Genomic DNA, 15050 nt, shown 5'->3' on the forward strand with positions numbered 1-15050 from the left:
TCCCCCAGTAGTGCTGTGTCTGGCTGCAGCAAGTCAGACAGAAAACAGAAAAGCGCTGAGTGAGTGAGCTTGGGAGGGGCTCTTTGAAGGAATATTGCCACCGCCGGCATTCCAGCGACACAGACCCCTGGAATACACATACCGTCCGTTCAGAGAAAATTCGGGACTTGGGTGCAGAGATCGTTCTTACAGGTCGGATTGCACTGATTTTTTACTGTCAGGAAAGGAAAAGCACTGATTTGCACCAGTGGCTTGAAACCGGGTGCCCCCGCTCTCTCCCTGATCTATCCCACCCTCCTTCCGTAGTTTTCCCCTTTGTCTGATCTTCTTGATCCCAGAGACTGCAAAATATTAAAGATGCCTAGTTCGCTCTTTGCCGACATGGAGAGGAATGGCAGCAACCAGGGGGACGCCTTGGACGACCAAAGAGCTCTACAGATAGCGTTGGACCAGCTTTCGTTGCTTGGCTTGGATAACGATGAAAATTCCATGTATGACAATGAGCCGAGGAAAAAGAGCGTCAACATGACCGAGTGTGTTCCAGTTCCTAGTTCGGAGCATGTTGCCGAAATCGTTGGAAGACAAGGTACCCAGTCTATACTCTTCTTTCTTTTTCTTTGTTATGTTTTGGTCGCACCATAAGCCAGTTTGTATGAAACACTAACAGAAGGGATCTTCTTTTATGATTCATGAAAACATAAGCAAACAGAAGCATGTTTTTTTAAATACTGTTTTGCCTCCTCTGACCCCGACTAAACAAAAGCAAGTGAAGGAATAGCTGCTTGTAATTGCACATAGCCACTGACATGCTAAAACAATATCAACGGAATCTTCACTTCCTTTGTAATATTATATCACTCTGTCCCACTTATAATCTTACTGCACTACAAGGGTAATTTCATTCTAGCATCGTGTTTGCTTTGTCTCTATACTATTTGTTTATATTCTTTCGGCTCTATGAGTGAGTTTTCTGGAATACATAGAAATAGCAAACCAGGAAGCCTTGCGACTCATATGCAAAAAGTTTTGTTGTATTAAGGTATTTGAAGCATCCACTCGTTAACACAGTCACCTACTGCATAAATGCCAATCCCTTATATACCTGATTACTTGATATGTTTGCAACGCGACAGATCATGAATTCTGCATGCGTATTTCCCTGTGCTATTTTTGACCTGAGCTGCTGTATGTCATGTTGCTGAGCATGTGGTTTGAATTTATGCCGTAAAAAAGAGCGAATTGTTGCACTTTGTCAATCTAGATGGCACAAGTTTTAAAAGCATCCATGTGGTTTTAACATATATGTGTGCCGTTTTCAACTAGCAATTTCTCTCTCTCTTTTTTTGTGCCTGCTTATTTTCATGTTTTACTTTTTCAAATATAGGTTGCAAAATTAAAGCCCTGCGAGCAAAGACCAACACCTATATCAAGACTCCTGTGCGAGGAGAGGAGCCAGTCTTTGTTGTGACAGGCAGAAGAGAGGATGTAGCCATGGCTAGGAGGGAGATCATATCCGCAGCCGAGCACTTCTCTATGATCCGAGCCTCCCGGAACAAAAACAGCAGTCTGAATGGGGGTGCCTCTGTGCCTGGACCTCCTAATCTGCCGGGGCAGACCACCATTCAGGTGCGGGTGCCGTACAGGGTGGTGGGTTTGGTGGTTGGACCCAAGGGGGCTACCATCAAACGCATCCAGCAGCAGACGCACACTTACATAGTCACGCCCAGCCGGGACAAAGAGCCAGTGTTCGAGGTGACCGGGATGCCTGAGAATGTGGACCGGGCTCGCGAGGAAATTGAAGCACACATTGCCATGCGTACTGGAGGCCTCATTGAGCTGACAGACGAGAATGACTTCCACGCCAATGGCACAGACGTGGGCTTTGACCTGCATGGCCATGCCAGCCTTTGGAGCAAGCCTAGCTCCAGCGTCACCCCGAACTCCGTACGCAAGCCTTTCTCCAACTATCGCAACGATAGTTCCAGCTCTCTCGGCAGCGCCTCCACCGACTCCTACTTTGGTAACAACAGTTCCAGATTGGCCGACTACAGCCCTCCCAGTCCTGCCCTCAGCTACACTGCCTCTAGCAATGGCAACAACAACAACAACAACATCAATATCAATGTGAACAGCAATGGGAATGGATTTGTCTACAGCGGTGAGGTGATCTCACCTGATTGCACTGACCTGACCTTTGAGTCCTCGCCTGGTTTTGACCCCACACCTGCACCGCCTGGCCTGATCTGGTCTCAATATGACCGTGGTGTGACCCCCACAAATGGCACCACCTCCACTATCTTCCCTGCCAATGCTTCCACTAACGCTAACGGGATGATGGTCAATCAGAGGAGGGCAAATGGGGTGGGATGTACCAGCCAACCCAGACTGTCTCCACCCTTGCACCATGCAGGTAGTGCCACAGAGCACCCACTCGCGCGAAGGGTCCGCAGCGACCCGGGTGGTGGCACCCTGAGCTTCCCGACCTATTCCAACGGCATGGCCTCCCTGCCAGGGTCCCACCTTCCCGGGGTGCCGTCCGACTCCTCCGCCTCCTCCTCCTCCTCTTCGTCCTCCTCATCGTCTGGGACGAGCCGCAAGGGCAGTCGAGACTGCTCGGTGTGCTTCGAGAGCGAGGTCATTGCCGCGCTGGTACCCTGTGGCCACAACCTGTTCTGCATGGAGTGTGCCAACCGCATCTGCGAGAGGAACGAGCCCAAATGCCCCGTCTGTCATGCTGCAGTTACTCAGGCTATACGTATATTTTCTTAAATGCGTGCCCCTGACTACAATAGCAACAAAACAACAGAAGAAACAAATAAAAAAAACTCCTCTTATGGCTTTATGAAATCTTAATAACAAGTTTTGTCATATGTGTATATACATATGTATGTAAAGCTGCAGTATCCAAAAAGGGACACCTATCCAGGGCTCTGTTGTGATTGTTTATAATGTACTGTAGCTTGGGACAAATATTTTCAACATCAAATGCATGTTTTAAATATTAAAGCCTAGTAATCAATAGTTCTAGTAAAGTGTACACAATGTTAATGAAGTTATAATAAGGACAGAGATCTTGCCTAAGGTACATAAGTCAGTGTATAGACTGTTAGTATAACAAGCCTTTCGATTTTTCTGATCGAATGTACTGGTAGCAGAGTTGGTGGTTGTGAAATTTGGAGGGCTTCACATCTAACAGGATTGTTGACTTGTCATGAGGAAGATACTGCAGCTTTAGTTCAGCTTAAACTATTTGAGGGAGAGCAACAACATATCCTGCATATATATGTATAGATTAAAAATTCCACAAGTTGAAAGTTTTAAATATTAATTACATTAATACAGATTGAAGTATTTTATTCTTTTTTGACTTGAAAGATTATATTTCGTATTTCAAAGATGTTTACAAATATTTTAATTTAAGTTCAGTGAACTTTTTTGTAGCTGGGTTAAAATATATTTTATTTTTTAGTATGGCCTTATGGCAATGAACACTGTATTATTTTAATATCACACAAGTGTGGATGGAAATTCAAACCACAAAATGTGTATTGCATTTAACAGTATTCAGTTGGGTTGGAGGGTTTATAGGTTCAGCAAAAAATGTCTTTTAAATCCGTTTCACCCAGCATATTTTTTATTCCGTAATATAAAGCATATTTTATTCTATATTATTACGAAGCATTGAAATGTATAAAACTTAGTAAGTCTGACAAAAGGAACAGTTTATGCTTTCTAAAATTTGTATGAATTAGATTCCAGTGGGATTACAGAGTTCTGTTGCACCACTATAGTTTTAGTATTTCTATTTTAATACGTTTGTTTACCACTTGTTTATGTATATGTAGGTGAAGTTACTTGAGCGTAAATGTACTTTATTGAGCAAAGTTTAAAAACAAAGTATATTTTATTTTATAATAAAAGGCCTTTAACCTCATGGTCAAATACTAATATTATATTTGCTGAAACAAGATTTGAAATGTATCAAGAGTTTTATTTTTCTGACATTTAAAGTTCTACATGATAAAGTAAAACTTAAGTAATGGTGCTACTTCATGTTTTTTTAAGTATTTCTATATAAGTCCAATAAAATGGTACATGAAAAAAAAGCAGTGTGCACAAGTGATTTATTATGCCTTTTGCATGACTTTTTAAGAAATGAGCAGTGCTAATATTGTCTTGTTTCTAAGTTCTTTTTAAGTAGGTGAATAAAAGCATTGCTCCCTCAGGTGTTCCACCAGAACCTACTCGCTTTCATAATATAGTCATCTTAGCAATGGTTTTTAGCAAACAGATTTTTCTGTAGTAGACCCGATTTTAGCAGTGGATTAACCTGTCTATTTATGGATTTGTGTATTTATTTGCTGTTTTAATCAGATGATGTAAATATTTCATTTAAATATCTAGAAATGTTCAGTTTTAGAGCTGACACAGTTAGTCCCAAGGGGACTTCCACTGTACTAACAGTGACAAACTAAGACTTATTATTATCCATGTGCATCGATGTTTGACCCTAACTGGGTCAAGTGCTAAGTTCATATCAGAACAATTTAAAAAGAAGAAGCAAGTTGTTTCAAATTTGGTGTTTACTTTCTCAAAAACTATCCTTTAAATTTAGCGTCAAGATGGTTTTTTTTGTCTGTTTGTTTGTTTGTTTTTTGTGTGTGAAATCGGTGATGGTTCAGAATATGCTCTGTTGCTTGATGATAAATGTACAGAAAACAGGCTTTAATGATCAGTTTAAAATGGAAACATTCAAATACTGGCTTCAGGAATTGGCCTCATAAACCATACTATTAGGAAACAATTCCAGTGCTCTAAAAAGAGCTGACAAGTGTTTTGTCTAAATTCAGAACACATGCTTCAGCTTGAGTTCCCATTAGATCCTGATCCTTAACTGCAGTACGAAGATCAATGTGCAAATAGGATGGCTTAATATCTAAATAGCCCTTAAGATGTATATTTACTTTGATAGTGACATTAATGGGAAGGATCTGTGCAGTTTCAAGGAGTTACACAGATATAAGCGTTTCCTCTGGTGGCCAAGACCAACCAATCAACTACTGAATCTATGTCGGAAGCAGAGATTGAGAGCAAATGTCTGGTGTGCTAATGTCATAGCACTGAGCTAGATGTGACGGTGACGCTGCACAGGAAGGAGGTCATTCATTATCTATTTTTAAAGCCTAGCTTAGACCATTAGAGGGAAAATGCATCTGCACTTCAGGCTACTGTAGTTAGGGAAATGCAGTGTGTTATACTTGCAATCTCAAAGACCTAAAATGAGCATCCAAAGCAAGACGTAAGACTTTACTTAATAAACAGCCACCGCCCAACAGGAGAAGAAAAGATAGAGAGGGTTCTCTCTCTCTCTCTCTCTCTCTCTCTCTCTCTCTCTCTCTCTCTCTCTCTCTCTCTCTGTCTCTCTCTCTCTGTCTCCTTCTTGCTCTGTCTCTGTCTCTGTGCTCTGTTTGTGTGTGTGTAGCTGTGGAATCTTTTATTCATGAAACGCAGAGCTTGTCATTGTGTGCTGAGTGGAATTCCTCCTCATTTGATTTGACTCCTGCCACCTGACGGCACACTGCTGCCTACTAACTAGCATCCAGGATGTCTGTCATAACGCTCTTTGTCTCTGTCTCTGCTCCCTGAGGAGAGCTGAAGATGCACCTTTCCCTCATAACAGTCTTCAGCCACATGAATAATCCTCCAATTAGATTATCGCAAATTGCCCATATTTAACACTTAATGGTATCCAAACGGGAATAACACGTCGATGAAATCGTCATTGATCATCCACAATAAGCAAACACGTACTTCACAGTGCTCAAACTGTAGTGCACTGCATTGTATTGGAAACACTATACCACTGAATCTGACTTAAATGTCTTTGCATGGCTTTTGAGGCAAATATTGGAGTCAGTGGTTTATACCAGGATTCCTCCGATATGGTCCTGGAGTTGTGGAGTCCTACAGATTTTTGCCCTCACTTTGTACTAGTGATTGAGGTTTTTTTTTTTTTTTGTCTTGGAAACTTGTCCAAGTACTCTTCACCCAATCAGAGACCCTTGTGAATAGTTGATATGGAAATCAGCAGGACTAGATTTCCACGTCCAGTTTTGAGGAACCCTGATTTACATGAATATGTCTAGTAGAAGAAAGCGGCTTTTAACTCTGTAAATAATGTAACTATGAAGGATGAAAACAATAGAAGCTGTAATATATTTAACTACACTAAACTTCTCGTGATCAGAAAAGAATAAAATAATATGTCTATAAACAAGAAACATTTTAAAATAACAATTATTGCGTTTGACAGGCCACTTGGACTGAATTACCTTGTGAATGGCCTAGGACACTTGTGTCTCATATATGTGTATGTGAGTGTGCGAGTGTGTGTGTGTGTGAGTGTGTAGGTATACATGCAAGTATTTGTGCTTGCTCACATCTGCTCTTATTTTTGAAATATGAGAGAGATCACATGACTGGCAGTCAAGCATGAGTGGCGGAGGGATAAGCATTGTTGTTTTCAACTCAAACTGTCAAAACTGAGCCCTCATACAGGCGCCTGGTAGTCCTCACAGTGAGGTGGGTGTTCCCGTGCCGTAGCACAGTGGAGACGGATGAACCTGAATCACACGGCACGTCTGAGCTGATGAACAGTCTTTCTCTCCCTCTACCTCCTCTGAACATGGAAGTGAGCTGGTGCAGAGGGTTTTTCCCCTTCTGTTCACAAGGCAGCCAATGTGGCGACTGTATCGCTGCAAACACGCAGTGTATGTATTATAGATGCCAAAGCATTTTAACCATGTGTGCATAATGGAGCCATTGCTGCCTGTCTATCTCCAAATGGATGGTCTGGGCTCTGCCAGACACAGTCTCTCAATGGAACATGCTCATACCAAGCCATCTGCCATTCTGCATGACAGAACGCCAGTCCACACAATGAGAGCCGCCTATGGTATGGGAGAGGGTGAGTCAGTAACAGCATCCTAATAAAAAGGACAGTGTTTGGGTTTTTTTTTAAATGATGTTTATACACAGAAGAGCTGAAAGGTCTCTGTCGGTTGTTTATGGTTCCTTTGACTCAAATATGGGCTGTAGTTTTATAAGCTGGTTCAGACTGAAACTCTGCATCATTTAGAACTGTTTGGTTGTAAGTAGGATGTGATGTTGCGACATTGCTCACAGGTGGCATCACGAGACCTGATATAGGGTCTGAATCTTGTCAGAGCATTTATACACTTATAAGATGCTTGTTTTCTAGCTTTGTTATGGCTGTTTTATTGCTTGTTCTGCAAGGTCAGATGTACTTGCAGCAGTGCACTTTACAGTTGCTTTATCCATGAAAACACCATTAAATGAAAACACTGGTCAGAAACACAGTACACTATGATTATAAATAAACTTGAAATGTGACCACATGTCTTTCTAATTGCAGCTCCTTCCTTATCGTCCTTGGCTTCTGGACTGATTTATGTGTGATGAAAATCATAGGAATAATTTAGGTGCACGCAATTTAAAGTGAAAGATGCAACTATGAGCTTTAGACCAAGCCATGCCATAGCAGTAAAATAGTATTGTAAGCAGTAGAACACTTCAAAACCTATCCGAAACCTATTAAAGTGCCACAAACGACATTTCAGTGTCATTGAGGTAAACCAGACAATGGTTTACATCAAATATGATGCATTGATAGGAGAGTCACAATTTAAAAAAAGTTAAAGCGCTTACAAAAACGCTTGTCATGGCCAAGTAAAACAAGAGAGACTGAGTGATAAATACACAGTTTAACTTGAAAGATAAACCACATATCAAGACTAATTACTCTCACTGTAGTATGACCTTTCACATATTGCAGTACACAGAGATGAGAAAATACATTACACTTGAGGTCCACAAATCCAGGAGGGGACACAGTCCACTCGGTTTTCATTTCAATAAACTGCCGACTTCCCGCCAGGTGAAAATAAGAGGTTAAAAAGCTGCAGGACTTTAGCTGCTTGGAACTGGATGTAAGCACATCAGCACTACACAAATACAGCATTTTCTTTAACGGCTCAAATCTCATGCCTCATGAACCGCTGGCTCGCCGTTGCTTGTTTTGACCTTTTCAGAACATTTCGCTGAAAGAGACAGAGGCTATGGCACAATATGAAGTCACATGCTAACATAACGCTTGCAAAATAAATAAATAAATAAATGAATAAAAATAAAAAGTCACAAAAAAAGTGAGGCATTGTTTGAACATGCTTTTGTAAACTGTCTCTCCAGCTTATGTTTTCACTGGATGAATTCAACCCAAATGATCCCTCTTTCAACCACACCTTCAGTTAGCAATTACTCTTGTCATCAAAGGAACAAATAAAGAAATGACAATAAGAGAGCGGTTACAACTCTTATTTCACACACCTACATTCTTGTTCATACTAAGGTTGACGTAAAGAGATGTAGATCTTTCCCAAAGTTTAACAAAAGATTTCGGTCTTTGGAGCGCTTTGTCTCCACAGTATTAGTCGGATGTCATAGTCTAGCATGAGACATGTGCGGTGATAAAGCTAAGGTTTGCCATTTCTGTCTTTTGATTTATTTACCATAAATGCAAATAAACAGGATACATGTACATTCTGGATCCTGTCATTTAAAAGTAAATAACTGTCTTTGAATGTGATACTGTACAGATTTTCTTTCCATCCCTTACTTAAAGGCCTGGTGAAGTTGAAGTCTTAATGACTGATGTGTTTTCTGACAGTGAAAAGTTTATGAGAATGTAAAAAAAAAAAAAAGATTATGATGAGACATGCTAAAACCTCCTGTCCAGACTTTCTGGACAGGTTAATGTTATGCAGGCTGACAGGGCCTGCCCGCCCTATTGATTTTACAGAGAGAATGGATCATTCTCCCCAAAAAGCAAGAAAGGTGAGATGTTGTGGGTGTTAGTAATGAACTGTCAAGGTAGCTTTAAAATTTTCTGTTTATGTATCTACCTAATTATTCATTCATCCATAATTAATTGTCTGATTAATGAGTACATAATGAGTAATCATAATTTGCATAGTGTGTGAAGTTATACTGGAATGGTTAGACGGGTAGAGTGGTGACTAAAGTTAGATGTGTTGAGGGAAAGAGCAGAAACTCAAAGTATTTCAATTACTTCCAGAGACCAAGAATTTCAAAATAATTCACACTATATTCTCCACACTGTTAATATCATTCAGATTGAAGGGGGGCAGCTCCACTAACTGCACGGATTTAGATTACAATTTGAATAGGACCCATGGAACCCATGGCTGGCATGCACAAATCTAGCAGAAAATGAGGGAGATTTTGTTAATTTCTTTGTCAGCATGGTCGAACACACTCCAAATGAATTGTGTTTGCCCAGTAAACGAAGCAGAGGGGAAGATAAGGCCATTTTTGTGGTCTGCTCTATGCTTCAATGTGCCAGACGCTTTCAGACTAAGCTTTCCTCCATGCCGAGACTGGAAACGCTTTTGGTGACAAAGATTAGTGAGGAAATTGGTTCAGGTCGAAGAGTGGGAATTGCTCATGAGGTGAATCATCCATTGACGAATTGCTTTGAAAAATACACAGCGTTCTGCTGAGAGCTTAAAAGCAATGTTTTATTGCTTAACCACATACATTAAATGGGAAGTAAAAAATCATGGAATGTAGAGGAAAAGGCCCATATTGAGTTTACATAGTTGAAAAAAGAAAGAAAGAGAGAAAGAAAGAAATAACCTTCTCCACCGGTGAAAAGCGCTGCACTGATTTTGAAGCAGAACCTGTATGACGAAAAGGGCACTGAACATTTTATAAAACAGATTGTACATCCACTCATTTTCTAATTCGTTGAAGACATTGATTTCACCGGGGATGAATTGTTTGCAGAACATAATGCTCAGTCCACGGTTAATTTCTTGGCAAAAATATCCGAGTTCACGTATATAAAGCTTCCAGCCGTGGTATTTCTGCATCTGCAAATCTTCATTCCTGAGTTGTTAGGAGAAGTGCATAACGTTATTACATTATGTGAAGACTCTTCATTCTTCAGCTGTTAGGAAAAGTACAGTTTAATAACAGGGGAGATGTGTAAAACAAGACAAAGAGCTCTGATGAAAGATAGGTCTCTCTGCTAAGTGCATGTACAAGCCCTTTTGTCTGTCTTGCCAAAGAATTTTTATGCAAAAAGTGCAATTAGGTGGGCGTCATAATTCTACAGATAAGTAATTGCATCCTCCTATCTCAGGAGGGGTTCAAGGACACGTCTTTTGTTTCTTATTTTGCTTGAGTCTGCCTCACAACGTGTCAAGTCTTTTTGAATATTATATACAAAATAGTCTTTTCCAGAGGCTCATGCTTCTGTGTCTAGGATGGCTCTCAGAGTCTGAGCAGGGGGAATTCCCTCATTGTTCTACATCTTAAGTCCCTTCATAAAGAGAGCTGTGACATCTGTAAATGAGCATCATTTGTGTTTTTCAGACCTTTGGTTAACAGTTCATGTTTTTCCATTGTGATTCATTTAAGATTTAAGAGAGCAGTCTGGTTTCCATCCTGTTTCCTCAGGTTGTGTGTGTAGAAAACTCTGGAGCTGAAATCTGGAACAGTTTTCGGGCAAAAAGAAAAATATCTTTCTGTGCTCTAACTAGGCAGTACGTTGAAGGTGCATTGGACTGCATCCTAATCTGTCACCAACTGCACAGACTCTTCATATTTTACAATATTAAATTATGAACCAACGGAGAACAGGGAAAATTTTGATTTCACATGGTCCTTTGTTTCAAACTGTAGATTAATAGGGAAAAAAGTGTGTGTGTGTGTTGTGTGTACTCACACTATATATTCAGAATGAGATCTAAAGCAGTACAGTGTAGAGCAATGTCTCCCCAGTTTTTGCCTTCATTGTCAGTTTGTTAACTTCTCTATCTCTGTTCGCATGGAACAACCCCATGAGTTTGCCAAGGCATTATAAAAACCCTAGACTGATGCTGAGGATGGAACAGTATTCTCTAAAATAACGTGAGCTTCTTCATACTAATTTTTTTTTATTATAAATTTTTAAGTATGGAACAGCAGGATTATGATTTCTAGCTATACTGTATTCTCCCCCTCAGCATTGATGCAGTTTCATTCAGCTCATACACAATTTACTTATAATGTCTATTTTAATTGAGGTAAATGCAGGCCAGAGAGAGAGAGAGAGAGAGTTTAAGTGCTTAAAGCACAAGTTTAAATTTTATAATTTTCCACTTAGCAATACTCAGTATTACACTCAAAAAAGTTTATGAAGATTTGTGTTAACAGCAGGGCAACATATGTGAAGACCTTTACCTATATTCTCATCTTTTTCTCTCTCTCTCTATCTCTGTCTCTCTCAAACATCCCACACACATATACACACACACACATACAAACACACACACACCACTGCTTTTCATAAATATAAGAAAAATGACTATTTCCTATTACTTTTTTAGAAGTTTGCTTTTGTTTGTATGAACTCTAAAACAGAATTGCCCTTCACTCTACTCTGTCCTTCAGTGTGTGCATCATCTCTTTAACACTGCATCATCTGTAATGTCCAGCACACAGTCCCTCTTCCAGTGAAACCAACTGCTTTGCTCTAAATGAGTCTCACATGCCTAAATGCCCTACAGTTGGCCCAAAGAGCTATTTTACTCAAGTTCTTTATTAGTTTAGTGAATTGGTGTCTTTCTCTCTCTGTGAAGGGAAATCCTATAGTCACCCTGTCTATATTGGTCTGTGTGTGTGCTTTAACCAATCAAGCACCAGAAAATAAAAAAAAAATTTGTACGGTAAATACTCCTACTATGTATCAGTTTTATTGAAATCTGTATGAAAGCGATTCATCTCTCTAAAAGGCTCAAGGCCCTACACAGCCATAAAGGAAAAGGAAAGGCCAACAGGGCAAGAGAAACCACTGCCTGTTTCCTTCTCTCCTCCTCCTCTTTTTGTCTTCTCCTCCTCCGCTCCTCCACTTTTTCCCCTGACTACAAATCCCCATCCCCCTCTCCCTTAAAACACAGAAATCTTCCTTTGAACTAATGGTGCTATTTGCTTCACAATAGTCCTCCTCCTTGACCCATTTCTTATGTTTATCAGCCTGTGTGTGAAATCATGCAAACTCCTGGAGATCTGCCCCAGGCTGTGTCTCCATTCACAAACAACCTCAGAGCAGCAGGGTCTTTGCACATTCATGACCTGAGTAGAGATTATGCAGAGTGAGGTAAGGGCTGATTTGTGTGTGTGTGTGTGTGTGAGAGAGAGAGAGAGAGAGAGAGAGAGTGTGTCTCTCTCTCTCTCTGTGTTCAGAGAGAGAGAGGTTATCACTCATGCGGAGATCGATAGCCCCTTGTGATAAAGGGTTGCTGGGCTTTTGGAGTGAAACTGGACTGATGAGTTTTCAGCGAGGCAGTTGTTTGAGCAGACGCAGCCTGGACTGTGTCCTGCGGCACCGCCAAACAACGTCACATCATCAGCCAACACCACATCCATAAAGCACAGTCATGTCTTATCCAGCGCGCAACCTAGTCCCACTGCTGTTTGTACACATTGATTTTCCTCCCTCCCTCTCAAAAAAAAGCCAAGAACACACTCCACTTGGGGGTGAGCTTCACCATTGTAAATATAGCCTGAAAGCTTACTTGAGTCGGATCAGAACAGAGTCACAATGAGATGTTGTCTGTGTGAGAGAAGAGAGTCAGAGAACCACATTTGTGTAGTACGGCTTGTAGGAGGTGTGTAAAAAAACAAAACAAAACACACGCACACACAGAACGAGAGGTTTAGTCTGGGTTGAAGGTAAGGGAAAAGAATGCTGGTGACTGCAGATGGGCTGAAGTTTTATCAGGAGAAGTTTTTGCGAACTTTGCTTTTCCTATGTGTGCTGTGAGGGCGTCGAGACTGGAGGGGGTGTTCAGCAGACAGGCTTGTTCTTCACTCAAACCACACTAAGGTTCTTAGGAACTCCTCTTGAGATTTCTCTCTCATCTCTCTGTATTTTTCTTCTCTCTTTCCTCCTCACATCCTGTTTAAAGAGCTTCAGTCCTCTGCTCTTATTTCAGCATGTTGAGATTTGCACCCAAGACTTTCATTGAAAACTCACCTGAAACTTTTCCTCATGGCAGTGCCACCTAAAGTTTTCAGTTTATGAGGGTCTATAAAGGATGAATTGTCACTAAATGCTAAATATCTCACTGGTTCATGTAAGACTTGAACTTGCAACTCAAAACACGTTAACGTGTATTGCATTCCTTAACCTGTTGTTGTGTCTGAGAAAACGTTTTCGGGGTCACTGAGCTCTACAAAACGGTTTTGACCGTGAATTCTCAATTAAAGAAGCTCAACATCTTATTGTGCGAGACTTTACTTGCGCATGTGCGGCTCACGTATTGGCATCGTATTTATGTCTGTAATTTGTTCTCGTGTCTGAGAAAGCAAAGAATTTACCACGAAAACGTCTTTGATCAATTACTAAAAGGTCCTTCGCATAACTGTGTCACAGCTTTACTAAGCTGGGCTTCTGTCTCCCACCACCCACATCTGCACTCAGACGGCCTCACACAGACACCCCTCTCCTCTCACAAATTATCATATTTCAACACGCCCCATGCCCAATAAATGCATCATGCAGATGATGTGTGGGCAGAGTGATATGTGCTCCTCTTGTGTGATTGAGCGAGTGCAGCTTGTGAAGTATGCAATTAGAGGGGCTTTTGCAGTGCTTTCTGGCCTTTCGCAGAATATGATATCACCCACTGAGAATTTTCTGCTCTCATATTTTTGGACACAGTGTACCCAGAAGAGTGTGGCAGACACCAGTGAGAAACTGTGTGGATTTGGCTCATTGAAGCAAGAGAGTTTTATATAAGAACTTGGAGTTTAACCACATATATATTTTACTGTGCGGCTGAGGTTGTTTTGATGACTAATTGGTTGAAAAACTGCTTGCTATTATCAAGGCTAATTTTTAACATAATTTTCAAAATGAGGACACATGGCATTTCTTCTTTCCTGTGCCTGTTATAAGCCTTTTTGTTTCATGCTTTCTGACTCATGTATGAACCATAAAAGCCAAGTAAAACATGAATTAATATTTCTAATAGTTATTTACTCTGAGGTTTCTCATGCGCCGCAAATTCTCCAGCATTCGTATAAACCCAGTAGTCTCTTTTCTTTCTTTCTTTCTTTCTTTCTTTCTGCCTCTCTCTCTGTTCCTGTATCTTTCACTCTCAATTTCACCCTCTCTCTCTCCTCTCTTCTCCCTCTCTCTCTTGCTCTTATGTGACTGGATTGAATATGGAATCCACCCACTCATGTTCCTTCCTCTCTCTCTCTAGTCCACTCAGCTGTGTGTGCTGTTAGGCTGCAGCTGGAGAGGGCCAGTAGCTCCACAGGCTGAAAGCACAGGTGCCCACGCCGCTTCTGAAAACACACAAATGCTTCAGTTTTAAAGGGCTGTTTGTCAGTTGTCCAAAAAAAAAAAATCCTCAAATGGTTCACTGACAACTTGTTAAGCATCACACAAGATACATTAAAATGTATTGTTTTTCTTGTTAAATTTTTACAGCATGAGTGCTGAAAATGATTTCCTATGTTAGATTTAGAGTGCGTGTGCGTGTGTGCGTGTGTGTGTGTGTGTGGGGGGGGTTATCACCAACATGCTAGAATTCTTAGCCTGGATCAAACAGGGAGATGCCACTGACATGAGCAAGCGCTGTCTGTGCAATGCCATGTGGCCTCACACGTACACACATACACACACAAACACACGCACACACACACACACACACACACACACACACACACGCACGCACGCACGCATGCACAGCACAAGTCCAGACATGGACACACAGAGCAGGTGGCAGCATAGTTGAGCTGATCCTCCAGGGTTCTCTAGCTTCAGCAGATTCATTTTCACAGTATGGCTTTTCAGTCCGGGCCACAGAACAGCACTCACGACACATCTCAGACATCAGATAAATATATCCACATGAATCCACATTCGCATGCCTGTCTGTAGGCCTGCTGCTTAA

General features: G+C 41.0%; 1 protein-coding gene across 1 annotated transcript; it reads left to right on the plus strand.

The window, feature by feature from the left end:
- The first annotated feature begins 357 nt into the window (after positions 1 to 357).
- mex3b (mex-3 RNA binding family member B) lies at positions 358 to 2769 on the plus strand. The gene is made up of 2 exons (XM_030766831.1): positions 358 to 586; positions 1385 to 2769. Exons 1-2 carry the CDS (start codon positions 358 to 360, stop codon positions 2767 to 2769), a joined length of 1614 nt encoding a protein of 537 aa, XP_030622691.1.
- The last annotated feature ends 12281 nt before the right edge of the window (positions 2770 to 15050 follow it).

This window comes from Chanos chanos, chromosome 2 (genome assembly GCF_902362185.1).
Source record: "Chanos chanos chromosome 2, fChaCha1.1, whole genome shotgun sequence".
Lineage (NCBI taxonomy): Eukaryota > Metazoa > Chordata > Actinopteri > Gonorynchiformes > Chanidae > Chanos > Chanos chanos.

Excerpts from the sequence above, each read along its gene's own strand:
- mex3b (XM_030766831.1), top strand. The coding sequence starts at position 358 with ATGCCTAGTTCGCTCTTTGCCGACATGGAGAGGAATGGCAGCAACCAG. Across the intron at positions 587-1,384 it reads CGAAATCGTTGGAAGACAAG|GTTGCAAAATTAAAGCCCTG; the intron begins GTACCCAGTCTA and ends TTTCAAATATAG.